Source organism: Python bivittatus, unplaced genomic scaffold (assembly GCF_059951505.1).
Source record: "Python bivittatus isolate LINGU-HERP-01145 unplaced genomic scaffold, Pbiv_v1 ctg000020_np1212, whole genome shotgun sequence".
Lineage (NCBI taxonomy): Eukaryota > Metazoa > Chordata > Lepidosauria > Squamata > Pythonidae > Python > Python bivittatus.
Window position 1 is genome coordinate 112,224,650 of NW_028277030.1, and position 26,537 is coordinate 112,251,186.

The 26,537-nt window shown below is 39.5% G+C and overlaps 1 protein-coding gene across 3 annotated transcripts in view; it reads left to right on the forward strand.

Annotated features, from left to right (window-relative positions):
• The window catches only part of PTPN14 (protein tyrosine phosphatase non-receptor type 14), a 161,378-nt gene that overhangs the window by 78,492 nt on the left and 56,349 nt on the right, over positions 1-26,537 (forward strand). For 2 of the 3 annotated variants that reach the window (XM_088146732.1, XM_088146725.1), the window contains exons 4-9: positions 8,766-8,881; positions 13,520-13,584; positions 19,024-19,094; positions 20,031-20,118; positions 24,540-24,628; positions 25,571-25,658. In XM_088146732.1, the coding sequence (XP_088002858.1) occupies positions 8,766-8,881; positions 13,520-13,584; positions 19,024-19,094; positions 20,031-20,118; positions 24,540-24,628; positions 25,571-25,658 (517 nt within the window). The remainder of the gene's footprint in view (positions 1-8,765; positions 8,882-13,519; positions 13,585-19,023; positions 19,095-20,030; positions 20,119-24,539; positions 24,629-25,570; positions 25,659-26,537) is intronic. The other variant, XM_088146728.1, reaches the window with a different exon arrangement.

Sequence of the window (26,537 nt, forward strand, 5' to 3'; positions counted from 1 at the left end):
GCAGATTTAAGACAAATGGTCTCAGGACAACTCTCTGGCCCTTGCGTCCCAGATTGAATGGCCATTTTTGTTGGCAAGGGCTCCTGAAAAAGAGAGGGCACCAGGACTGTATTCAAAAGCAACTTAAATTCAGCCCTGAGTGGGTGAGGCTGATATTTTTAGGCAATTTTTTTTTAGTTTTGGAGATTGAAGAAGCAGCATTGAAGCCTTGAAGAGACTTTGCAAAGCATCTTTTTTTCAAATGCTTTACCTTGCTTTGCTGGATAGTATTGGTTCCTCCAGTTTTTCTCTGTTAGAACAACCCTGCATTGTGGGTGGGCTGAGAAACAATTATTGGACCAAAATAACCCAGGGAATTCTATGGCTGAGGGTATCTCTGGTCCTGGTCCAACATTTCAGCTCCTGTCCCTTCTTGGCATGGGAAAGAGAAGCCTATTCATGTGTAAAGAGAAAGGCCATTTCTCTTTTTTCCCCATGACTTGTTATAGTAAGGTACTAGAACCAAAGTAGCTGGTAACTTTTGGCTTCATCAATTAAAACGGTCTCTCTTGATTAAACTACAGTTTCTGCTTGATGAGTTCCATGGAGTCAGTTTTCTTAGCATGGTAAATCTGGCTAAAGAAATGTCTCTGAGTTTGTTGAATATAGATCAAAGAATGCATTTTGAAAAATTAACAAGTGCAAACTTAAATAGAAGCTTATAAAAGGTGTGTGTTAGTTGCCAGTAAGATCCAACTCTTTTAAAGTTCTTCTCTAGTACATAATTATTGGAGGGATTGGCAACATTTTTAATGGAAACATTCCCTATTTCTTTTTCTATTATAAGGGCATGCTTAATTCAATAAATCACAGGCTAAATTAACATACAGGCAGTTCTCTACTTATGAACAGGTTACATACCAAGAAGCTGTTCGTAAGTTCATTTTGTTCATAAGCCCAATCACAGCACACCTCATACGTACGCTCAGAAGATTACGTTATTCCGCATGTGTATGCATGTGTGCCATAAACCTCCAGGCATACGTATACGGCATGCCATACACTTCTGGGCATATGTATGCATGTGCACTGTAAACTTCCAAGACCTTCCTTCCGGGACCTTCATTGTTGAAGTTGTTGGAGGTTTGTTCATATTGACAAAAGTTTGTAACTTGAAAGTTCGTAGGTAGAGGATTGTCGGTATTCAGTCACTTGAACCACTAGGGTAATAAGTGTCCCAGCTGTTATCAGCAAATTGTAAAACTGACATCAGAATTCCCTTCTTCCTGGGAATGTTTTTGAACCTCCAAGTGCAGTAGTGTTTAGTGTAGGACTCAGCAACTGCTTATGGGCTGCAGGGGCTATGGCTGGTGAAGTTGTGATGCCACCACAGTAAGGGTGAAATTTTTGCACCCTTAAAACACCCACAAAATGTAATAAATCTCCCAGACTTCTTTTTTAAAGTTTTGGATGTTTTGACATTTTGAAAGGAGTACAGTTGGTACCTTAAGCCTTGAATGCTGGCACAGACTTCCTATGTTCAATGAAGGGTGGGCCATAAATCCAATGAATAAAATGCATGTTGAAACTTTGAGAGTATGCAACTATGCTAGTTAATTAAAAGGTGAGAGGATGTTGGGTTGAATTGATTAGCAAACCAACTGACAGATGCCACCTGTCAATTTGTATATTAGATGGCAGAAAAGTTTTATTTGTATGTCAGATTTTTCCCATTCTGGCACCTTCCCAAAGTGTTAGCATTGGAAATCCCAAAATTCATTCATTCATTCATTCATTCATTCATTCATTCATTCATTCATTCATTCATTCATTCATTCATTCATTCATTCATTCATTCATTTTCTATAGCTGCCCATCTCAGACAAGTGACTCTGGGCAGTGAACAATCATAAAATCAATTAAAAACCAAATACAAGCACAATACAAGGAATACTACATATATAGCAGCCAAGAAAATCATAACCATAGATATTAATATAACCAGGAAATAGGGACCTTAACACACTTGGGATCCCAGGCCCGGGCATACAACCAGATCTTCAAGGTCTTATGAAAGGTCAACAGGGTCAGAGCCATCCCAGTCTCTGGAGGGAAAATGTTTCAGAGGGCAGGGGCTAAGGCAGAGAAAGCATGCCTCCTAGTCCCCACCAGCCAACATTCCTTGGCTGATGGGGCCCAGAGCATGACCATCCTGCTGGACTGAACTGGACAGGTAAAAACAACTGGGAGAAGACGGTCCCTCGGGTAACCTGGTCCCAAACCATTAAGGGCTTTAAAGGTGACAACCAACACCTTGAATTGCACCCAGAAACATACTGGCAGCCAATACAGCTCATGAAGCAGTGGTGTTACATGTGTTAAATACTTGACACTACTACTACCTGTGCAGCTGCATTCTGTACCAGTTGAAGCTTCCAAATGCTCTTCAGGGGCAGCCCCATGTAGGGCTTGTTGCAGTTATCCAGACAAGAGATCACAAGGGCATGAGTAGCTGTGAGCAGAGCCTCCAAGTCCAGGAATGGGCACAACTGACACACAACCCGAAGGTGCGCAAAGGCCCTCCTAGCCATGGCTGTCACTTGCTCTTCTAGCAGGAGCCGTGAGCCCAAGAGGACCCCCAGATTGTGCACCAGCTCTTTTTGGTGCAGTGCCACCCCATCCCGGACCAAAGGTGGAAATGCCTTGACAGTGGAAGGCCCAAGTACCCAAAGCCACTCCGTCTTGCTTGGGTTGAGCTGAAGCCCGTTGCACCCCTAGAGCCTCCATGCACTGGGACAGGACATCCATGGCACTCAGATGGCCCAGGGTGAAGATACAGCAATACTGATGTTACTTCACCCCAGGCCATCAGATCACCTCACCCAGCGGCCTCATGTAGGTGTTAAATAAGAGGGGAGAGAGGACCCACCCTTGCGTCACCCCTCAAAGTAGGGGCCATGGGCTGGATCCTTGCCCCCCATCAACACTGACTGGAACCGACTCCAGAGGAAGGAGGAGAACCAGCACAACACAGTACTGCCCACCCCCAACTCCTGAAGCCAATCCAGAAGGATACCATGATCAATGGTATTGAAGGCTGCTGAGAGGTCAAGAAGAGCAAGGATGCACTACCCCCATCCCACTTTCACCAGAGGTCATCCAAGAGTACGACCAATGCTGTCTCAGTCATATAACCTGGCCTGAATTCTAACTGAAGGGGGTCCAGATAATCCGCTTCATCCAGGGTCCTTTGAAGCTGCCGTGCAACCACTTTCTCCACAACCTTCCCTAAAAAGGGAAGATTGGAGAATGAACAAAAACTGTTCAGACTAGTTGGGTCGAGCAATGGTCCCTTGAGGAAAGGGCACACCACCGCCTCCTTAAGAGCCGGCAGGACCACCCTCTCCCTCAGGGAAGAATTAACCACTGCCCAGATCCAATCACATGTCTTCTCCCATGCATGAGGGACACAGACCTAACACAGAAGTGGCTGAACTAACAGCTACAAGAACCCTGTCCACATTCAACAGGATTGAACTCCTCCCAGATAACTATGCAAGACTCAGCCCTCGTAACCTCCACTGGTTCTGCCCTAAGGCTGGAGTCCAACCCAGAGCGAATCTGAGCGACTTTGTCTGCTAGATATGTAGCATATTCCCCACAGTGACCCTGTAGTTGAATACCAGTATTACCCCCTCCAAGGAGGGACTGGGTCACCTAAAACAGATGAAACAGAATTCTTGAGTCACATAGCCAAAGGGAATGGAGAAGAGGACAAAAGTCTTGGGGGGAGGATTTCAGTGTAAGAGAGCCACAAGAGATGAATAATAACTTGGTTGACCAATCAGAAGGCTTTTTATCAGAACAGAAGAATTGTAGCCTACTACACAAAGTCCATCTATTCAAAGGGGGAAGATAGTGACAGGGGTAAGTTTGCATGACATGCTTGCTTGTGGTTAAGGGAACTATAATTTGCCAAATTAACCTAATTATCTTGGTTCACAAAAGAGAACCAAGATGTAACCATATAGACTAGGCTTGCTCAACATGCTGGGCAAAAACAAGGTCAACTACTTTCTGGTTCAGAACATTGTGTGAACCCAGCCTATGTGGCATGAAGTGCCCATAAGAAGCCGAACAAACTCTATCCCAAAGGGAATGATCTTCTGGAGTTAAGAAGGAATATAATTTTCTTCAGTATTTGACGTCAGTGGAAACTAGACGGCTCTGGCAGGAAGACTGTTCCTATCAGGAGTAAGTAGGAGAGGCAGTGCTCCTTTCCATGGGCATCCATAATAGGGGGCAGAAAGAACTGATGTCATGACATTATTGTGCAAATGACACACATTCTGTAATTTAAGGACCTAATTTGCATGGTTTGTGCAAGGACTTAGTGACAAATATGACCTCATTGTGAGTTCAGCCAGATATCTCTGCTTCTTTCCTCTGTGTTTTCTCTTACACACACAGCAGGACTGGTTTGATCAGCTTGAGGGGATTATGTGCCACTCTCCCAATTGGTTGGGTGCTGCTGATCAAAGTCCACGAGTTGGGCAGCCAATAAATTTAAATAATAATAATTTCCCACAGTGGTGGCCATATTTAGACATTATTTACATGAATGAGCCACGTCTAGTTAAAGGAGGCACTTCTGGGAGGGAATACTTATACACTATTGGTTGTGGGGGTCAGCCATCATTTGTTCGCTGCCTAGAGTCACTTGTCGAACTGGGCGGCCATACAAATTGAATGAATGAACAAACAAACAAATGAACTCATTTCATGCAATACACCAATGAGGCATAGCTAGCAACATTGCAGAATGCCAAGCATTGTTGTTATTGTTATTGTTATTCAAGCACAGCAATGATTCCTGCTGGGGCCTTTAGTTGTACGCTGAAATTTGTTCCTAGGTTCCATGGTATCTAAATTGCCAAACATATGACTGCATTTGTTACATCTGCTTTTCTAACCTTCTTGATTGAGTTGGGAGGAAATAAAACTCTAAAACTTCATCCTTTGCCTTGGTTTCTTAATTCAGGAAAAAATCAGTGAAATAACATTGATCTTAGTAAATTTCTAAGCTTCCTTTTGTGTCTGCCCTGGCCTCCCCTTAACGCAATCCTGGGCATCAAGGATCAGAAACCAGTGGCTTTTCAGGTAGTGCTGAATTACCAGCACTCCTTGCTAGTGTGGCAAAGGCTGCTATCTATTTCTATTCAGAAGTAACTTCAGTGAATTGAATGGGACTTACTCCCAAATATGTGCTATCAGTGAATCTCAGTCTTGGCAGGTTTAAGAATTCTGGGAATTGAAGTCCACACATCTTAAAGTTGCCAAGGTTGAGAAACACTGATCTACAGGTAGTCCCCGGGTTAAGAATACCCAGCCTAAGGATGACCCATAGTTAAGAACGGAGCCTATTGTAGCAAAATTCAAGTTAAATACACAATGATTTGAGTTAATTGCACAATACTACTTATGCAGTATTATACAATAATATTGTTTTGGCTTATGTACAAATTTGACTTGAGGACAGACCTTGGGAACGGAACTCATTCTTAAACTGGGGACTACTTGTATATCATTTATGATTCCTAGGAAGCCTTTCCTGCTCTTCTCCACCTCTTTGGTTCTGCTTGCAATTTAAATGGAGGATTAGAATGAATTCTGCCAATCAGTCCATCTGCTTTTGTCATAAAGAAAGCCCAGTAATATGATAGCAGTGAAAACCTTGAAATTCGTGTTCTGTTTGGATGCTAACTCAGAAAACTTTGCTGTGTGTGTGTTTTTTTTTAATTGATCTTTTTCTCATCTTTGAAGTGGCTTTTTTGTCTCAAATCTCAAGGAATCTTCTTTAGCATGCAGAACTCCCTCTGCGTTACTTCTGGGTTGAGTTTTATCTTGAGTTTTGTACCAATCTGTAATGCGCCTCTATGGTTTCTTTGTGTGGTGTCTTGGCGTTACATGGGGATTCTGCTGGTAAGCAGCAAAACCATTCATTCCTCGTCCAGGCTCATTTTGGGGGAAAACAAACAGTGGGAATGAAAGATCTCGCTGAAGTTCTGATTTGGGCTGGTTCAGCCTTGCGGCACCGAATTGCCTTAGATAAATGGTTTGCCTTCTTCTGCCTCTCTAGTACAGTCCTGTCATTTGACTGTAAATACAGTGATATGCATCTGATAATGCATAAGGTTACAACTCATGTTTTCTGCTGAAGGGAAATAACCATCTTGTAATTATGCCTTTGTTGAGACTTGTCTTCCACTCCCATATACATCCCGTGAAATGAGATCGGTGATCTGCGGTCATGTTATTGATAATAAAAACAGGCATATTCTACTCAGGAAAAAACAAAAGTAACACAGCCAAGGAAGCTCCATGAAGCTTGTGTAGTACAGAAGGCAAGAGTCCTGGACTTGGGTTCAAATCCCTGCCTAGCTGGAAAGCTTTGCCTTGAATCGGTTCCTTTTTCTTATCGAGTCCAGAATGCCATGACCCTGTAAGCGTACGAGCATCCTGTGCAACCCAGCCAGTTAGGTTTGTAAGCCAGATTTTGTGGTTTTGCCTAACATACCCAGTGGTGGTTCGTTCAATAAACCACAGTAAAGCATTCTATAACTTAGCATGATTTTTAAACCTGGCATCGTTCTCCCATCCCAAAACAAGTGGGTTTGTAGATGCTGTTTGGTGGTGTTTTTCTTTTCAGGCACTGTCACGTGGACACTCTTCAAAAGCCTTTAAAATATCTGGGAAATGCTCTCATTCTGTGAAAGCACCCAGGATTTCTCTTTCAGTGCACAGTGATGATTTGAAGTGGTTTCTTCATGATAATGCTGCGGTTGCTGCAACCTGGAGAAGCAGGGCTTGTTGGAGCTTTAGTGCTGTCTAGTGGCCGATGCTTGAACGTCTCTTTCAGAGATTGTATAGGACAGTGTTGTCCAAACTTGGCCACTTTAAGATGAGTGGACTTCAACTCCCAGAATTCCCCAGCCAGCCATGCTGGCTGGGCAATTCTGGGAGTTGAAGTCCACTCATCTTAAAGTGGCCAAGTTTGGACAACACTGGTATAGGATGACTTTGGATTTTACAACAAGGAACAAAAAGCTGTTTTTCAGTAGAGTTTCCAGTTGTCAAGTTACGTTCATCTTATAATAAGAAATTACTTTGTCAAAAATGTGGTCAAACATTCCAATGATTATTGTAATACATCTTGGTGTATTATGCTGTTATGTCCACCTTAGTCATGTTCAATGTTCAGAACGGGGGTTTGTGGAATTGTGCTCTTGTTGTGGCACAATTGTGCAAAATATGCAAAAAAAAAGTGGCAAAGGCTAATTTGGCTAGCATCTGAATGGTATCTTTTTCTGATGCAACATAATGTACTTAAAACTGCAGTATTAAAATTGGGAACAGAGTGAAATTCTTAGGGAGGAATTTCTGTCTGTATATTGTGCCTGGATCCCATCTTGGGTTTGGTTTGTGCTGGTTTTTAAGTTTTTCTTTGTGAACTGCCCAGAATCAGTTGGAGTTGTATGGTGTCTAAATTGAATTAAATAAAATTAATAGGAGAGTATGCTTTTTTTTTTAGACGGAGGGTGTCCTTAGCCTTTGGGTGATATGCAAGTAACAGCATCCTAGAAAGTGGCTGTAACTAGTACAAAAACTAAACTGAATTTGTAACTCTCATATATTCCCCCTTTTATATTAAAAATTGCAATTTTCAGGAGGGCTCTGGGGTCACACCTAAAGTTTTGGGAGTCCTTAAGTTGTGAACCTCTGTGTTAGGGTGTATCAGCTGAGCTAGAAGCCTGCAAAACTAATGCCTTCAACTAATTAAAAAAGTGGGTTATTTTAAAAGTTGCCTAATTAATCAACAATGCTTTCTTTAAAAAATGAAACATTTTAATCACTCCAGTTGAGTTATTGATCAACAGTGCAAACCTATTCATGTCTACTCAAAAATAAATTCCATTAATTTTATTAAAATAAATGGAAAATAAAAATAAAATTCATTAATTTTAATGAAGTTTCTCCCACTTAACTCAATATATTCTTGAGACTGAAGGTGATGGGAAAAGAACACTTTTGAAATGTAATACTTTATTTGGTTTGAAATTGAAAACAATTTGCATACTTTATACATGCAGACTTTACTTTTTATAGACCTTTCTGTTGGTTTTTGCATATGCAAAGTAACATCTTGATGTAGATGATCACAGGTTCATCCCAATATTAACAAAAAAATTGCAAAATATAGATACAGTATTGTAAAGGCAGATACTTTCTGTTTCAGTTATAATCAAGGACATAAGCAATTCAGTCTTCCTAACTGTTTTCTAGATATTACATTGCTCACACAAGGAAATACTTTAACGTCTAACAAATGCTTTTCAATAATTACTTGGTTATCAAAATGCCCAGTTTTGCTTTTAATTTCTGATGCTACTGTTTGAGTGTGACATAAGTGGAAGGAAAACTAAGTCAATACCAGGATACATGTTCGCCGAAGTTAAGAGATGGCATTGCTCAAGCCCTTTCAGTGCTTCCATGCAGATATGCCATTAAAAAAAAAAAAAATAAGAATTTTTTTTATCACGGTGAAATAGCCATCCTTGCATACTTATGCAGAATTGAATGCCTCCATGGTTTAGGCATAAACATCACCTCTTAATATTCCCTTTACTTATACAGAACAGACCAGCCCTACCAATACTTATAACCTATTGAGAACAAAAATCGTTTGGATGCTGTCAGTTTCATTCTGCTCTGTCTCTTGTTTGCAGGTACCAGTATTACCTACAAGTGAAAAAAGATGTTATTGATGGACGATTGCGATCTTCATTTGAACAAGGGATAAGGTTAGCTGCGCTGGCGGTTCAAGCTACATTGGCAGCTCAAGGTACAGTGAGCACACCTGCCCATTCTTTCCCACCTCACCTGCTTATTTAACCACAACAGTAAATTCCTGTTAAACTGGAGATGGCAACCCCGTAGGGAGAATATTGACACTGATATACATTCTTAAAAGCTTTATACTGTATATTTTGGAAACAGTAGTGGCATTCCATGGCAATAGTTCCTGAAATGAATTGCCCTTTTCTCCTCATACTGAAGTGGAAATTTTTAGGATTCTTGCAAGAGGCTGAGACTGAACCCCATACTGAAAGGTTAGGGTAGGGTGTATTTGAGTTTGAAAACTTGAAATATCCTAACATAGCATGCAGATGATTGCATTAGTTCTAGTCCCATAATTGGGATGCCCATCCAAATTTATTAGTGAACTGCATTAGAAACTGGATAGTGGATCAGGGTTAGAAATAAATGGGATAAAGCTTGAATTCATGGTTCATGTCTTTTCCTCCAGCATTGCAGCATTAGAAGGTGAGTTAAAAAGAAGGCTAGTCATGCATCACTGTAGTTATAAAATCTTCTGTTCTGCTTTTACCATTTTTCATACGTTATATATTTAAGCAGTGGATTTCTGCAAGTATAATGTATTTAAGCAATGGGTTTTACAAACATAGTATAACAACAGTCTAGTTTCCTACTAGATTAATAAAGCTCAGGCTTGCAAACTCCCCTCCCCCTTTTAGCACACTAGAGGAAAACTAATTATAGTTACCCATGACATCAAACTTGGAAAGTTATAGATTGCTTAAACTATAGTTAAGGAGAATAAATCTGGAACAAAATGGTTTCTGATTGTGACTTGTTCACCAGAATTTTAAGCTAATTCACTGACTTTTGAACATTGTGGGTAATTATATCAAAGTCATAAATGAATGTTTAGTGTAAAATAGGAGAGGATGTTTGCATCTCTAAAGTTAACTACAGCTTATCACAGGAGTAATCATTGTTCCATGTATCAACTAAACTAGCTCTATGTTTTCTCAAGTCATATCTGTGAAAGCTTGATTATGAATTGAAATGAAATATGCCTTTATTATCGGAATGATATGAGCATCAGAAATCCATATGCTCACATTTTTAACTTTGAGCTTTTATTCTTGACTGATAGGTGATACAGAAAATTCCTAAATGTTTTTCTTTAGTACTCTTCCATTTTTATTGTTGGTATACATACTATCTTACTATATTCAACAAGTTTGTATTTATTGTTTTTTATATAAAATGTACATTTATGATGCAAAACAAAATGAAATAGCATCCAGTAAAAATGTCAAATTGTCCTTAAGGGTTTGTAGGAATATTTTAACTGGAATAATTTATAAGGGGAATTTCCAGTATTGAATACCTTTTTGGCAGACTTTGATTCAAATGAAATAAAATAAACGGTCTTGGGCATTTCCCTCTCTCTCTTTAGCATGAAGCATTTTAAAAAGAGATAAATGGAGAATTTTTCACAAAAAATATTATAGACTTTTAAGAAGCACTCTCTTTCTGCAATTCCAAAACTTGTATGAAACAAAGAAAATCCTTTACAGGAGTTTCATTCAGTGTTGAATGAAATATAGGGTGAAATCCATTGGCCAGTGAGAGGACTTCCACTAACATAGTGAGACTTTCTTTTTCTACCCTTCTCACTTTTGCCCATTTTGTCCTCTCCTCTGGAACAACTGGAAACCTTCTAGTGTAAGCATATGTCCTTCCATTAGTATATAGTGGAAATTATTTCTGTTACCACAGGATTGTAATTGGATTTCAAACAGTCTGTAGCGCTTCTGAAGAACTTCTACAGAGGAGAGTTTATTTAGACAGTATAAGCTGTTAAAGTTATTATGAGAACTTGAGAAGACCTATTCTGGTTCAGATAACAATCACATAGTCCAGCACTCTGTTTCCCTACTTTATCCAGTCATGTGCCTCTGAAAAACGTGCGACAATGTAAGAGAGCTGAAAAGAATAGCTCTCTCATTTTGGTCCTCTCCGGCATGTATGGTTTTCATGAGAAGCAGACACTGATACTCATGAATATATTGAACCCACTTTTAAAGCAGGATGGCTGTGTTTCCAAAATTTTGAGAAAGGTAAATATTTTGAGGAAGATCCAGGAGAGAAATCTATGTTGAATTTCTCACAAATTCAGTTGTATTGGATAATTTTTTCTCTTTCTACTCTTCTTATTTTAATCAGGAGAAGCACACACCTAATTAATGCACTGAACTTTGTTTACTTTTGGCTTAATTATTTTTATGGGCATATAGAATGTCACTGACTAAGCAGGCAGATGACTAACCATGTATAGAACCCCACTAGAAACAAATGAATCCCAATATTTTTGTTTTATTTTGTTTTGGTTCTGACTGCTGCTTTGCTTGGCCTATATATATGAGGATTACAGTGGGGAAAAAAACTATTTAGTCAGCCACCAATTGTGCAAGTTCTCCCACTTAAAAAGATGAGAGAGGCCTGTAATTTTCATCATAGGTATACCTCAACTATGAGAGACAAAATGGGGGAAAAAATCCAGAAAATCACATTGTCTGATTTTTAAAGAATTTATTTGCAAATCATGGTGGAAAATAAGTATTTGGTCACCTACAAACAAGCAAGATGTCTGGCTCTCACAGACCTGTAACTACTTCTTTAAGAGGCTCCTCTGTCCTCCACTCGTTACCTGTAGTAATGGCACCTGTTTGACCTTGTTGTCAGTATAAAAGACCCCTGTCCACAACCTCAAACAGTCACACTCCAAACTCCACTATGGCCAAGACCAAAGAGATGTCGAAGGACACCAGAAACAAAATTGTAGACCTGCACCAGGCTGGGAAGACTGAATCTCCAATAGGCAAGCAGCTTGGTGTGAAGACATCAACTGTGGGAGCAATAATTAGAAAATGGAAGACATGCAAGACCACTAATTATCTCCCTCGATCTGGGGCTCCACGCAAGATCTCACCCTGTGGGGTCAAAATGATCACAAGAACGGTGAGCAAAAATCCCAGAACCACATGGGGGGACCTAGTGAATGACCTGCAGAGAGCTGGGACCAAAGTAACAAAGGCTACCATCAGTAACACACTATGCTGCCAGGGACTCAAATCCTGCAGTGCCAGATGTGTCCCCCTGCTTAAGCCAGTACATGTCCGGGCCCGTCTGAAGTTTGCTAGAGAGCATTTGGATGATCCAGAAGAGGATTGGGAGAATGTCATATGGTCAGATGAAACCAAAGTAGAATGTTTTGGTCTCAACTCAACTTGTCGTGTTTGGAGGAGAGAGAATGCTGAGTTGCATCCAAAGAACACCATACCTACTGTGAAGCATGGGGGTGGAAACATCATGCTTTGGGGCTGTTTTTCTGCAAAGGGACTAGGACGACTGATCCGTGTAAAGAAAAGAATGAATGGGGCCATGTATCGTGAGATTTTGAGTGAACACCTCCTTCCATCAGCAAGGGCATTGAAGATGAAACGTGGCTGGGTCTTTCAGCATGACAATGATCCCGAACACACCGCCTGGGCAACTAAGGAGTGGCTTCGTAAGAAGCATTTCAAGGTCCTGGAGTGGCCTAGCCAGTCTCCAGATCTCAACCCCTTGGAAAAACTTTGGAGGGAGTTGAAAGTCCGTGTTGCCCAGCGACAGCCCCAAAACATCACTGCTCTAGAGGAGATCTGCATGGAGGAATGGGCCAAAATACCAGCAACAGTGTGTGAAAACCTTGTGAAGACTTACAGAAAACAATTGCCAACAAAGGATATATAACAAAGTATTGGGATGAACTTTTGATATTGACCAAATACTTATTTTCCACCATGATTTGCAAATAAATTCTTTAAAAATCAGACAATGTGATTTTCTGGATTTTTTCCCCCATTTTGTCTCTCATAGTTGAGGTATACCTATGATGAAAATTACAGGCCTCTCTCATCTTTTTAAGTGGGAGAACTTGCACAATTGGTGGCTGACTAAATACTTTTTTGCCCCACTGTATCTGGTGGCTAGCCATAAGTTATAAAGGGCTGAATTAAATTATTTTCATTTCTTGTATATGCAAGAGTCATAAAAATGTCTGATCTGAAAAGACAATCAGGATATACAGAATCTGAAATTCAAATTCCTACACTGTTTTCCCAGAAGGGGGAAAAAACCTGCATATATTCTAAAAGGTACAGACAGTGGTTGATATGAGTGGGAAAACAATTCTGTAGTCTGAATTTTATTTTATACCCCTTCTCACTTTCCTAAGAGAAGGCAATATGAGTAGCATTCCCATAGATCTTACATAAGAATAGTGTAAAATATCAAAAGGAATCCCCATAACTCTTATATATTAATAATGGAAAATGTGAAAAAGAAGGAATTCAAGTATGAATGTTTATCCCCCCTTTCCATTTGAAAAATCTAAACCCACTTCCAGCCAAAAGATGAATACAAGCCCCATGATGTCATGACCATTCTTTTAGGTGAGACAAACAGTTTTCTTTCTTCATATTCCAGGATTTTGGCCTGAATATTGAACACCTCTGCTTCCCCCATGTTAAGCCTTTGAAAAACTTTTTAAGAAGGAGAGTTTCATATGCAGTAAAAGCTGAAGCAATTAGTTTCTCATTTCTCTTTCTTTCCTTTTCCCATCCAGTTGGCTTTGGAGACTGCCCTCATTTTGAATCTCATGATCTCCGGCAGTATGTTTTGTTTCCAATGGTGAGTTAACCCCCCCCCACCTTCCCCCATCCCCTCTTCATGTATTTATTTATTGAATTTGTATTCCACTGCAATCAAAAGAGACTGCAGTTGGCAGTTCGCATATATGGATAAAAGTACAATAAAATAGCCACAGTAAGAAGATTAAAGACAGTCGGATGGCACAACTCAACCCTCCAAGGCTGTCTGAGTAACTCCATTTTTAATAAGTTATAGAAAGCAGAGGGGCAGATCAGATTTCAGGAGGAAGGCTATTCTGGAGTGTAGGCACTCCCCCAGAGAAGGCATTCCTGTAATCATCCACCTTATCTCATGAAAGGACAGGATCACAAGCAGGTTCTTCTGAAATATTTAAGTCAGGTGGGTCAAAAGTGAGTGGAAAAGGCAAGAAAGTATTCCAATCTCAAGCCATCCCCTTCTAATTTCAAAGACTTTCATTCTTCAGTTGTCCTGTCTTCATGAAATGGTATCAGTAATGCCTCCACCAAGATTATTACTTTAATAATAGTTACTTTACATAGGTGCTTTAATGTCTTTTGGAGAAAGTTATGCTACATAAAACATTTTTAAAGTTTTAAAATATTTTAAAAATTAAATGTTAAAGGTAATGCTACATATAACAGAAATTAGAAATCAGATTAAACTTAAATGTGGTGCAAATGAAGGAATCTCAGTTTTCATGTTGAGGGAGCCAATGTAGTGCAGTGATGAAGTTGTTGAAGACCACCCATAACTGTGTCAACTAGTTGGATGACTCAATTCATAGTCACTGGGAAGAGGGACTTAAGTATGCTTTCTTGAGGTTCTGGAGGAAAGGTGTGTTATAAATTGAGAGCCAGTGAGGCATAATGGTTAAGGTGCTGGACTAGTACTGGGGAGACCCAGATTCTAATCCACTGTTACTCACAGAAGTTCACTTGGTGACTTTGAGCCAATCACTCTCTGTGAGCCTGCCCATCACACAGCGCTGTTATAGTAGGCATAGGGAATGTTATGTATTCCACCTTGCCCTCTTAACATGTATAATAGGCTTCCCTGACTTGTGCCCACCAGGAGTGTTGTGGCTTGCAGTTCTCAAGACTTCGCAGCCAGCATGAGGTACTGCTGGAGCTGTTTCTTTCTTAAATGAATTACAGGCGGGGGAGGGAGAATTAAATTAATTAGAAGTCTAATCCATTATAATTATGTCTCTACTTGAAAATCTCCCTGCATCTCTATGGGTATTCAGTTGTTTTTTAAAAAGTAATCATTATCGGCAACAGGGACTTTTCTTTTGTTGTTTGTGGCTATGCAAGCACAGAGAGTGTTTCCAGGGTCGTGGCTGAAAATGAAAAGTCAAGCCTCTTAGCTTTGAGTACAGTGCTGCTGTCTCTTTGCCAAAATCATTCCTATTTCCATATAAATAATTTCAGAAGAAAAAATGCATACTTCTTTATACGCATACTTCGCTGTAAGCAATCAAGTATACTTAGCCATCAAGACAAAGGTGAAAGTGAGCCATTGTGTGGCCTGCATGAAAAAAAACACTGCATGGAAATTGCTGCATTTTTTAACATTTACATGGATATGCACTACATTTCAGTATATTGTTGCTTTGTCAAAATTTGGGCCATTGGTTTTCCAGTGTAAAACAAAAACCCACTACAGAAATGCATCCTCATAGCAGCTTTCAGTCATTTCAAGTCAGTGATTTACACCAATGATAATAAACAGCTCTTCTTTGAAATGTAGAGCTCATCCTTCAGAGAACTGTTTGTAGGAGATGAAAAATAAGGGTGAGCAAACATTCCTCTGAAAGGAATCTACCATTTTCCTTAAGATAATTCTTACACAATTTGTTGAAACCTCTGTATCCACCTCTGGAGAAGTTCAGGAGGATGTGGAACATACTTTGTAGAATGGTTGTGAATCTTAAAAAAAAAAAAAAAAGTGACTTGCTTGTCATGCAATGGATGGGTGCCCAAACCTGAATATTAGCCTTTAATGTGGGTCTGTACTCTGAAACAGATAGTGGATGTAATCAGTCTATCACATCTAGTATTTGAAGTAAATCTCTCAATGTCAGCAAACTCATGGGTATCTTCTGAAGCTAAAATGATGCTGTTTGTACTTGCTGACGATCAATCAAGTAGCTAATCCATCCTGCTCTAATCAGTAGCTTTAGCTAGCCTTGTTCTTTAGCAATATCCACCCACTGATGGTATTTTAAGTCAGATGGCTTCCAAATTTATGGCTAAACGTCAGGTGCCTTACTTTCCTATTTGTGGGGTGGGAGATTTTCTGTTGACATGCTTAAAAGGTTGATCAGAAAAGCTGGGTTTATCTTCAGGACTTCGTACGAGGAAGAGCGTGATGCAGTTCAAGATTGCTCAGTTAGTTTGTAGGGCTGTTTAAATTTCTCCTCCCTAACTTTCCAGTCTCTTCTTCACCCTTCTATCGCTGTAGTACATTAAATACCTATAAGGACTATTTTCATTAATTAATTAATTAATAGCAAGTCCACTGAGTGGGCACAATATTACAGTGTGTTTCAAGGCTGGTGACATTTGCTTGTGTTGTATTGTGCACTTGTATTGTGTTTGATCTTGTGCTGCTGCAGTATGTGTGAAACAACATTTCTTCAGCAGTAAAAAGAACGAAGCTATGTACACAGAACGCCTCACAGGTGTGTAGCTGTGTACAGGCACGTACAGTGCCATTTTTCATTAGCACTCTTTCACATTTTTCAGTGTCAGGAACAAATATTACAGGGAGGCCCCAGTGAACAAGAAGTCAGGCATTTGGTTTAAGTATAAATACACACCCATGGGGCATTCCATCCACAGTAATTACTAAAAGAGAGAGAGAGAGAGAAAGAGAGAAAGAGAGAGAGAGAGAGAGAGAGAGAGAGAGAGAGAAAGAAAGAAAGAAAGAAAGAAAGAAAGAAAGAAAGAAAGAAAGAAAGAAAGAAAGAAAAAGAAAGACGCCTGTGTAGATTCCATTTGTATCATTCATTCCACCCAGCAATTGTACATATGGCATACGTAGACCATGTTTAAAAACTAGGTGTATATTTCTCAGTGATGAGATTACAAACATGTATGTATTATATGTACGACACCCTTCAAATAACATGGGTTGCAGTACTTTTGATCACATAGTACTAAGCTGTCCTAAGTGGGTGGCAAATAAAAAAAGGAACTTATTTTTCAGTATTAAAAAGCTGTTCTAATTTTCTGTGCTTTTTTGCTATAGGATATATTTAGTTTTAGAAACAAATTATTTCTGTGCTCAGGAGGAATTTTTATAACCTGGCAAGTTCATGCCTTCTCCAAGTACAGCCAAGGAAAACCAAAATCCTGGAGAAATTAGCATTCCGCAACCTGGTATATTTTGGATGGTTAGGACTACATCTTACGGGATTCCTTGTCATACTAGAGCATGCCAGGTTGGACAAGACTGGTGCAGATCTACCGAGCTAATTGGACCAATTGTCTGAGTTGACATAAATCAATTTCCTGTTTTCCCAGTAAAATGGTTAATGCCTTGGGACAGCAGTTGTTGGTTCCCTTGCAACAAACATGGCTTGCTTAAGAGTGCTGGTTTTGAAGCACATTGGTTTCCTTCTTCCTTTTCCTGATTTTCACACTTTGGAGCAGCATTTTTCAAACTTGTCAACTTTAAGATGTGTGGACTTCAACTCCCAGAATTCCCCAGCTAGCATGGCTGGCTGGGGAATTCTGGGAGTTGAAGTCCACACATCTTAAAGTTGACAAGTTTGAAAAACACTGCTTTAGAGTTTGTTTTTGATAAAGTTAGTATTTTAAGTCAGATGGCTTCCAAATGTATGGCTAAACGTCACGTGCCTTACTTTCCTATTTGTGGGATGGGAGATTTTTTGTTGGTATGCTGGAAAAGTTGATCAGAAAAGGAGGGTTTATCTTCAGGACTTTGTACAAGGTAGAACTTTACGCCCTTTGCAACAGTTCAAGTGATACAGTTCAAGATCGCTCACTTAGTTTGTAGGCCTGTTTGAACTGTTTAAGTTTTTCCTTCCTAACTTTCCAGTATTTTCTTCACTCTTCTATCATTCCCGAGTTGATCCTGGCTCACTAGAGTGTTTGATTTAATGTAACTTTGTGTTAGAGAATGTAACTTTTAGTTGTCTTTTGTTTCTTGGGGGCAAATGAAAGACAGCTATCATTGCTGCACAAGCCAATAATTGATTGCAGTAAAGTTTCCTTAAAACCTGAAGCTCTTTGTTTCATCACAGAAATGAAGATAAACTTTATCTTGATAAACTTGGCATACCCACCACTCCTATTCAACATCTACTAGAGGCTGCTGGGCAAGGTCATCTACTGGAACAAAGTCAGTATCAATATGCAGATGACACCCAGCTTTTCATCTCAACCCCAAGCTGAATAAATGATGCTGTGGAGATTTTGTCCTATTCCATGGAGGCTATAAGAGTCTGAATGGGGAAATACAAGCTTACTCTTAATCTTGGCAAAACAGAGTGGCTTTCGTTTTAAGGACCTGTTAATCATAGCTGTTTGCCATCTTTAATTTTTGATAGGATGGCACTGTCCCAGACAGAACTCTTATGTAAATTGGTGGTCCTCCTGGACTTGTAACTCCTGCTCAATGAGCAGGTGGCAGCCATGGCCAGGAAAATTTTTACATAGATTATCTTGTATCCCAGTTACATCCCTTCCTAGACTGAGAGGCCTTTCTCACAGTCACTTGTGCCCTAGTCACCTCTTGCTTGGACTTTTGCAATGTGCTCCACATGGGACTGTCCTTGAAGACTACTTGGAAACTACAACTGGTTCAAAATGCAGCCACATGAGCAGTTATTGACCTTTCTCATTTTGTCCACATAATACCACTGCTCTTTGAATTGCATTGACTCTGGTGGGCTTCTGGGTGCAATTCTGGGTATTCATTGTCACTTATAAAGCCCTTTATGGTTTGGATCCTGGGTACTTACGGGACTGCCTTTGTCCTGTTGTTTCCGTCCAACCTGTAAGATCTGAAAGAGTTGGTGTGCCAGGTCCCAGCTGTAAAGCACTTTAACCTCATGAGTCCTAGGAGACATGCCTTCTCAGTAGCAGCCCTGTGGAACAGTGTGCTCCCTGAGATCAATATGGTCCTTACTCTATTGGGCTTCTGTAAAGACCTCGATAGGATAGAGGGCTCTGTTCCATCATGATCGTTTTGTGAGGAATAGTGTGTGTTGTTATCCTCCCCAATGTGCACCATATACTCTTTTAGTGATTCTGTTTTTCTTTGTTTTTAACTGTTATTTTCTTGATATTTTAACCCCACTTAGAATCACTCGGTGATTGAGGTGGCATACAAATTGACTAAATAAATAAATAAAACCAAATTAAAGGCTTGATTCTTTGAATTCCATTCTTTATTCATAATAAACATTGTTTGTTATTTATTTTGCAGGATTTGATTCAAAATGAAGCAATTTTGGAGGAATTGATTCAGAAAGTAGCCCAGGAACACAAAAATCATAGGTTTGGTCCGCAAACTATTAATATGTACATTGCTGTCAGTATGCAAACTTGTGAAGTCTATTCAGCTGATAGACTATTTCTTATAATAAGCTGTTTTTCCTAATTTGTGCAGTAGCTTTATATTACATGGAACTCCATGTCTCAGGAAAGAATGTCTGTTCCATGGCAGTGAATGTTAGTTAAATGAAACTTGAAAAAGCTTCAGGGGACAAACAGTGAGGGTACACAGTTTCTCTGTGCCCTTCTTGTAGGTTTCTCAAAGGCATCTGTCTGGCCACTTTGGAGCAAACATTTATTAATTTTACTGTGATATGAAGGCACTGTTTTTGCTGAATATTTCTGAACTTTTTTTTTAGAAGAACAATTTTCATGCAAACACTCCACTGATTATAAGAGAGGTCCATATTTTTGTCCTTGTATTATTGAGGGGTGTTGGGGTTAAGAAGTGATAGTCTGCCTAAAGCTATTTGCTGAATGAATGGCAGATACTACACTCTAGCTATGAGTGAAGCTATGAAATACCTCTCTAGCTTAATCAGAAATAGAAGTTAACACAAAGACATCTAGAAACTGGGTGGCATGTATCTGCACCATTATAATATTTCCTTTGATTTTGCTCATATTTAGCTTCTGTTTCGTATTTGGATAAGTTGATGGACAGAAGACACATGAATATTGTAATTATTCAATATAATTGGATGATTATTGTGTTGTCCTCAGTAACTATTATGTGTTTTTTATTATGTTCTTTTTATATTATAAAAGATTTTTTTTTAATGTTAGCTGGTCACAGTTGCCCTTGCAAGATGAGCAGCCATGTGAATTGATTAAATAAACAAACAAACAAACAAACAAATAAAACCAAGCAAAGAGTATGTTACAATATTTGGCCTTCTCAATAATCCTGTATGATATTGCTTTTAATTTTATTTACAGCAGCCTTTCTGCAGCAGAAGCAGAATTGCTTTACATCAGGGAAGTGGAACGACTAGATGGATTTGGGCAGGAAAGTTTTCCTGTGAAGGTAAGGGGATAGAAAGGAAATGTGAATTAATTTCCAAGAGAGCAATGATCATACTGTATTGGTGAAGGAAAAACATCTGAATAGATAAATGTTACCCATTCCAGTAATGCTGCTGCTTCCATTTTTTAAAGCCACTTGGATGTATCAGATGTTGGAGGAGGAGGAGGAGGAGGAGGAGGAGGAGGAGGAGGAGGAGGAGGAGGAGGAGGAGGAGGAAGCTAATTTGGGAAAAAAGCTTTTATCTGTTCAGTGTTTGGGGCTTGGGATCCATCCTGCTGCAGCCAGTCTCAGCTATTACCTCTGAGAACTAATGTGTTGTTGTGATTAAGGTACCAGACTTTGTCCAGGGAAATTCAGATTGAAATCATCTTTCAGTGATGGGACTCAGAGGGTGATTTTGGATCAAGTGCTCTCTCAGTGTGACCTCTATCACAAGGTGGTGGTTAAGATAAAATGATAGAAGACACCTACTCTTACCATGTAACCTGTTTTAGAGAAGGAATGAAATTTAAATGAAATAAATAAGATAATGATAATGTTCTCTTGGGGAACATCTTGTCTGGCCTTCCAGAAGCTTATAAAAACATGGCTGTTCTGGAAAGTCTTTGCGACTTGAATGCTGTAAAGCTTTCACTGTCCTGAATATTATCTTAGTTATAATGTTTTATATTGCATTCTGTTACTGTATATTATTGTATGTTACTATTACTGTTGCTTTGGCAGTGGATATTGCTTTTGTATGCTCCTTAGAGTAGTCTTGACTGAAGCCATTTATACATTCATAAATAGATAAATGTGGATTTTTCTTAAGAAGTAATGCATTGTGGAATATCAAAAGTGAGAGAGAACTACTGGTTTCATGTTATGCAGCCTCTTTGCCCACTGTGGTCTGTAAGATGATGGGATGGCTCAGTTTTCTCCACTCTTGTGCTGTCCAGATATGTGGGATTTTAACTCTCCTGTTGGCTGGAGATGATGGGAATTGAAGTTCTCTAATTACAGGTTAAGGAAGATGGGGCTAGATACAATCCAGAAGGGTTTTTACAGTCCTCTCAGTAATCCAGGGATTTCTTTTAGCCTTAAATGCTGGGGAAGTGTGTGTGTGGTCCTTTTCAATTGTTAGTCTCCAGTGTCTCTTTCCAGTCATCTATCCTTTGGTTTCTTTTTTCAGTAACATTAGTTTAAGTGTGTGTTATAAATGTAGTTTGGAGATGCCTTTGATACAGAATACTAGGCACATCATTTTAAAAAAGCGTTGCTTATTATTTTTTATTACCAAAATTTATTATTGTTTACAGTTCTCTGCAATTTACCAGGACATATGTCCTATTGAAGTGAGGGATGGCCCTGAAATTGTATCACCATTTTTACATTAAAATACAGAAGAGGCAATGTAATGGAATATATTAAAGCAAGGTGGATAATATGCAGCCCTTGGGTCACATGTGGGCCTCAGCAAGAGTTCCTTCTGTGTTCCTGGAGGGAATTGTGAGAGGAAGAGTCATACAGGTAGTCCTCGTTTAACAACCCTAATTGGGACCGGAATTTCTGTTGCTAAGCAAAATGGTCGTTAGGCGAAACATCATGTGAGTACACCACTTAGCGATGGCAGTTCCGGTAGTCCCAGTTGCAGTCGTTAGGTGAAGACATCATGCTTCTCCTGCCCTGTCATGCTTGCCTTCGCTTCAACTCCCTCACCTGCCTATCTCTCCCCCCCCATCTTTGCCCTTCTGGCTGCACAGCACTCTGCAGCCGCTGCCTACCCCCTCCACCCTGCCACTCCGCCACCCCCCACTGACCCCAGCTGACCTTCACCTTGTTCTTCATCCAGCTGCCTCTGTGGCACCACAGGGCAAAGGTCAGCAGCAAAGGGCAGGTATGAAAAATACCCTTATTATTCGTTTTTAAAGTAGAAAACAACATGTCTTATGTTTTCTGGTAATCAAAGGCTAGAACTGAAACAGCTGTCTTAACATGAACAAAGTACAAATGTAGGACTAGGAGGAAGGAGGTGCAGACTCAGAGATAGGGTTTAAAGCAGAGGTTCTTAACTATAGACTAAGAGGCCAAAAAGAGTTCACTGAATTTTCCAAAATGCTAAAAACCCTTATGGAAATGTGCATGGAAATGTCACTAAAATGGAGTTGTGGCATTTTAGCAAATGCTTTTTGCACAGCGAAGCATAAACTGTTCCATCTACAAGGTAGTAAATCAAATGCAAGCTCCAGATTACATGTCAGATCTGGTTTACAAATACAGCACCATGAGGTGTTAAGTGGTAGAGAGTAGAATGAGTTGTACCTCTTTAGACTACATGGGGGAGGTTCCAGATTCATTTCACGTTTAAGGCCAGATGCCAAAAAGGAGGGGGCTTCTACACTTTTAACCATTAAAAAGAAGAGGGAAGCCCAGCTGGTCATGCATTTTCTACATTACTCTTAATAAAGCAGGAGTCCCATTCTCTTTTGCATCTCGCTGTCCTAATAATGTTCACAAACAGAAAACCAGCAACATTTTAAATTTTTCTTCCTATCAATCACTATTGGCAGCCTTTATTTTAGCTCATTATTTTGGCCCTTAAAAAAAAAAAAAAAAAAGGAATATTCAAAATATCTACAGTTGCAGTACTTCCATTGGGTTCTTCTGCAGTCGTAAACTGGGCCAGTCCAATGCTCTTACCTGAATCTCAGCTCGGCTGAGTTGAGTCTAATCTGTATTCGAATGACCAGCTTCAAGTGAGCTTCTCTCTCTTCTTGTTCTTTTGATTTTGTTGACTGGTCATGGTACATCATTTGTGTGAGGATATCATGACACATGTGATATCACCTGCCCTCCTTTGTTCCTTGCTTCAGACACCCATGAATTGAGGCCTTGAGCCTGGAACCTTAAAATGCACAGCTCTGCACTGACCTACAATCCCTTCATTACAACTGTACACTTTTCAGCTGCACAAAAGAAAAGACCTGTTGCGTGTGTGTGTTTGTGTGTGCTACAGAAGTTTGGCTTGACAACCCCTGGGTTTCCTTTGGCAGTTCAGTGGGGCAGCTTCTAGAGTTGCGTATTTCAGTATGTTGTTTAAATCAATCATTTTGAAAGAGGGATGCCATGAAGTAGAAACAAAGAACATAAAATTAATGTTCTTGTATGTTTTTTTAAAAAAATTCAATCAGTATCTTCCTTTTATACTTTTTTTCCTTTTAATCTTCCTCTTAATATGATTTTTTTTCCTTTGATACTTCACACATTTTTACCCAGTAGCCATGATAATTATTGCGTGCATGCAGAATAATTCAAAGTATTGCATTTTGTAGCTTTAGGAAATACCCCCCCCCCCTTGTGTTGGCTGTGGAACTGTGCCATAGCTTTATGTGCCATGGGCAATTCCATTTCTGCCCTAAGGCACATCCCAGCTCAAGATCAATCCTGCCTCTGCTACAGCTGATAGAAAGAATCAGGACAATTCTCAAAATAGCCTGGAGGGATAGAAGTAAATAAACAATTTGGCTAGCTCCTGCGCTTTGGATCTTGTGACAGTCTGCATCAAAGTTAATGACTTTTTGCAGTGAAAGATAGAAATTAACACCTCTGTCTACATTCCACATTCAACTTTTAGACAACTGACCAAAATGAAAGGGGTATAGGGTGTTTAAAATTCTGTTCTCTATCAAGTAAATTCTGTAACAAAGTTTGTATTCTGCTTCACATGAATTATGTTTGGCAAGAACCCAGGAAGGGGGAAGGGGGCAAGGGACAAAACTTATATCACAATAGCAGCTCCACCCCTTTTGTACATGTTGTGTCGTAAGTGAAAAAGAGTGGCACTTACATTGGGAAGTCATGACGTATATTTCATCGTTTTGGTGTCACTGTGATTAGGAACAGACATTTATGGAAGTGCTGAAGCAAGTGGCTTTGCAGAGCTACACAAGACCAGTGGGAGGGATGCCAAGACTTAGGAGCATGGGCTAATTAAATATATTGGGCGGGGGGGGGGGGATGAGAAAAAAAAATAATGATTTGAGATCATTCAAGCTTCACCAATAATCCTTTTACTAATATGGCCTCTGATGCACCATAGCCCCAGCAATGTTTTTTGAGTGCTTTTAAAAGAAAGAAGCAAGCACCTTTCCAGACTTATTTTTAACACGACATATAAGGCCAGGACTTCTCTCACTGATTTGTTTTGCCAGCATTATGAGGCATATCTAGCCAAGAAATATCTGATCCAAGTGACTGTTAAGAGCTGGAATTGTGTAGCTGTTTTAACCATAGATTGGAATCTTCACATTTTCAGAAGTCAGAATTTGGGCTAAAATTACTTTGATATATATCTATATCTATCTATCTATCTATCTATCTATCTATCTATCTATCTATCTATCTATCTATCTATATGTATATATATTTAACTTTCTGGGCAGGACAATCAAGGAAATGACTTGCATCTTGGAATCTTCTGCATGGGGATTTTCCTAAAGAACCCAATGGGAAGACCCACAGTGAACTACAGGTAAAAGTAAGATGAAGGGATTTTGCATTTGATCCACCTAAAACTGGATCAAAATGCATTTGAAACTTTTCATTGATTTCAGTAGGGAGCAACCATGGAGAGAAGATTAATTGCCCTTATACTCTGCTTAATGCTGTCAAGATATACAGGGCAAGCAGCATGCTTGACTAGATGGCCCATTTATCTGATCCAATAGGATTCTTACATATTAAGGTTTACGTTTCACCCACTGAAATCAATGAGAATCCAAAGTACTTTGCTGATCATAATGCTGCTGCTGACCTTGTATTGCTGTTCTTTGGATATTGTTAGCTTGTTATTAGTCATAGTTTACACACAGAGAAAAAAGATAACCTTTAAAAATGAATAAATAAGATCTTATTAATGTTTCCTTTGTCCTTCAGTTATTTTCTCCTTCAAGAAGTCTAACAGAACATCAAAACACCTTGATCTGTAGCAAAGTGAAACAACATTTGTATTTGTCTTTTGCTTCTGAGAGGATCAGGATATGTGATTACACTGTACATGCAGTAAAGCCATTCAATTACATGTACAGCAATTTGATTTAGCCTAAATGATTTATGAATATTTTTCTTGTAATAAAACAAATATAAGAATTCTGAACATGTAGCTTATATCAACGTTCTTTACTTAAATACTTACAGCACTCATTTCCCCCAAATCACTCCTCTTAGCCTATGGTGGATGGGAATTCTGGAAAGTAGTAGCTCTTGTATATTGGATAAGTGTGTGAGATGAGGCAATTTCTCTACAAAGGGAAAATGAACATTAAAATAATTTCAAAACAACAGCAAGGCAAATTGAGAGAGAGGAGGATAAAAACTCCATGTGCATGTGTGTTTGTGTGTGTATAATGGATAGCCAAATGAAAAGTTCTTTGCAGTGGCATTATCTGTTTTAATCAGAGCTGTTTTGCCGCAGGTGGAATGATATTGGAAATATAACACACAACAAGTCTTCGATTGTTGTGGAACTGGTTAACAAAGAAGAAACTGTGCTGTTTCATACGGTAGGCAAATTATAGATCAACCTCAGAATCTTAAAATAATAATGATAAAAGTGGGGTATTCTGAGCGCAGTGATAGATTGCAATAAAACTTCTGGAGCTAAAGAAGACCAGGAAATGTGGCTTCTTTCAGCTAACTAGGTTACAAGTAGTCCTTGACTTATGACCATTAGTTTATTGACTGTTTGAAATTGTGATGGTGCTGAAAAAAGTGACTTACAACCAGCCCATGCAGATATGACCATTGTAGTGTTGCTGCAGTCACATGATAAAAATTCAGGCACTCGGCAACCAGCATGTATTTATGATGGTTGCAGTGTCCCGAGATCATGTGATTGCGATTTAGAACCTTCCCAGGGGGCTTCTGACAAGCAAAGTCAATGGGGGAAGCTGGATTGGCTTAATGACCACAGCAAAAAAGGTAGTAAAATTGGGCGTGACTCACTTAATGACTGCATCCCTTAGCGATGGAAGTTCTGGTCCCAATTGTGGTCATAAGTCAAGGACTACCTGTACTATAGAACTTCCTTTTCAGTAGACTGATGGTTCCACAGAAGCAAAGCAAAGCATCTTGTTGGTTCTTCTTCAGAGAGAGATGTGCCACTCAAATGGGAATTTCCATTTCATTCTGATGAATGTTTAGGTCACCTAGCTATTCTATTTGACAGAGGGCAGTAGCCTTCTTCCCAGGGATATTAACCAGGTGTAGCTAGATTGAATAAGTCACGTTGTCTTGTTGAGCCAATTTACCTTTGGATAGAGGCTGCAATGCAAATTGGCTAGGTTGGCATTGTACTAACTCTACCAAATAAAGTTTGAAAAATGTGGCGACCACTCAGTTAAACCCTCTCCTCCCTTGTGTTTGGCTTAACAGCTTGGGAG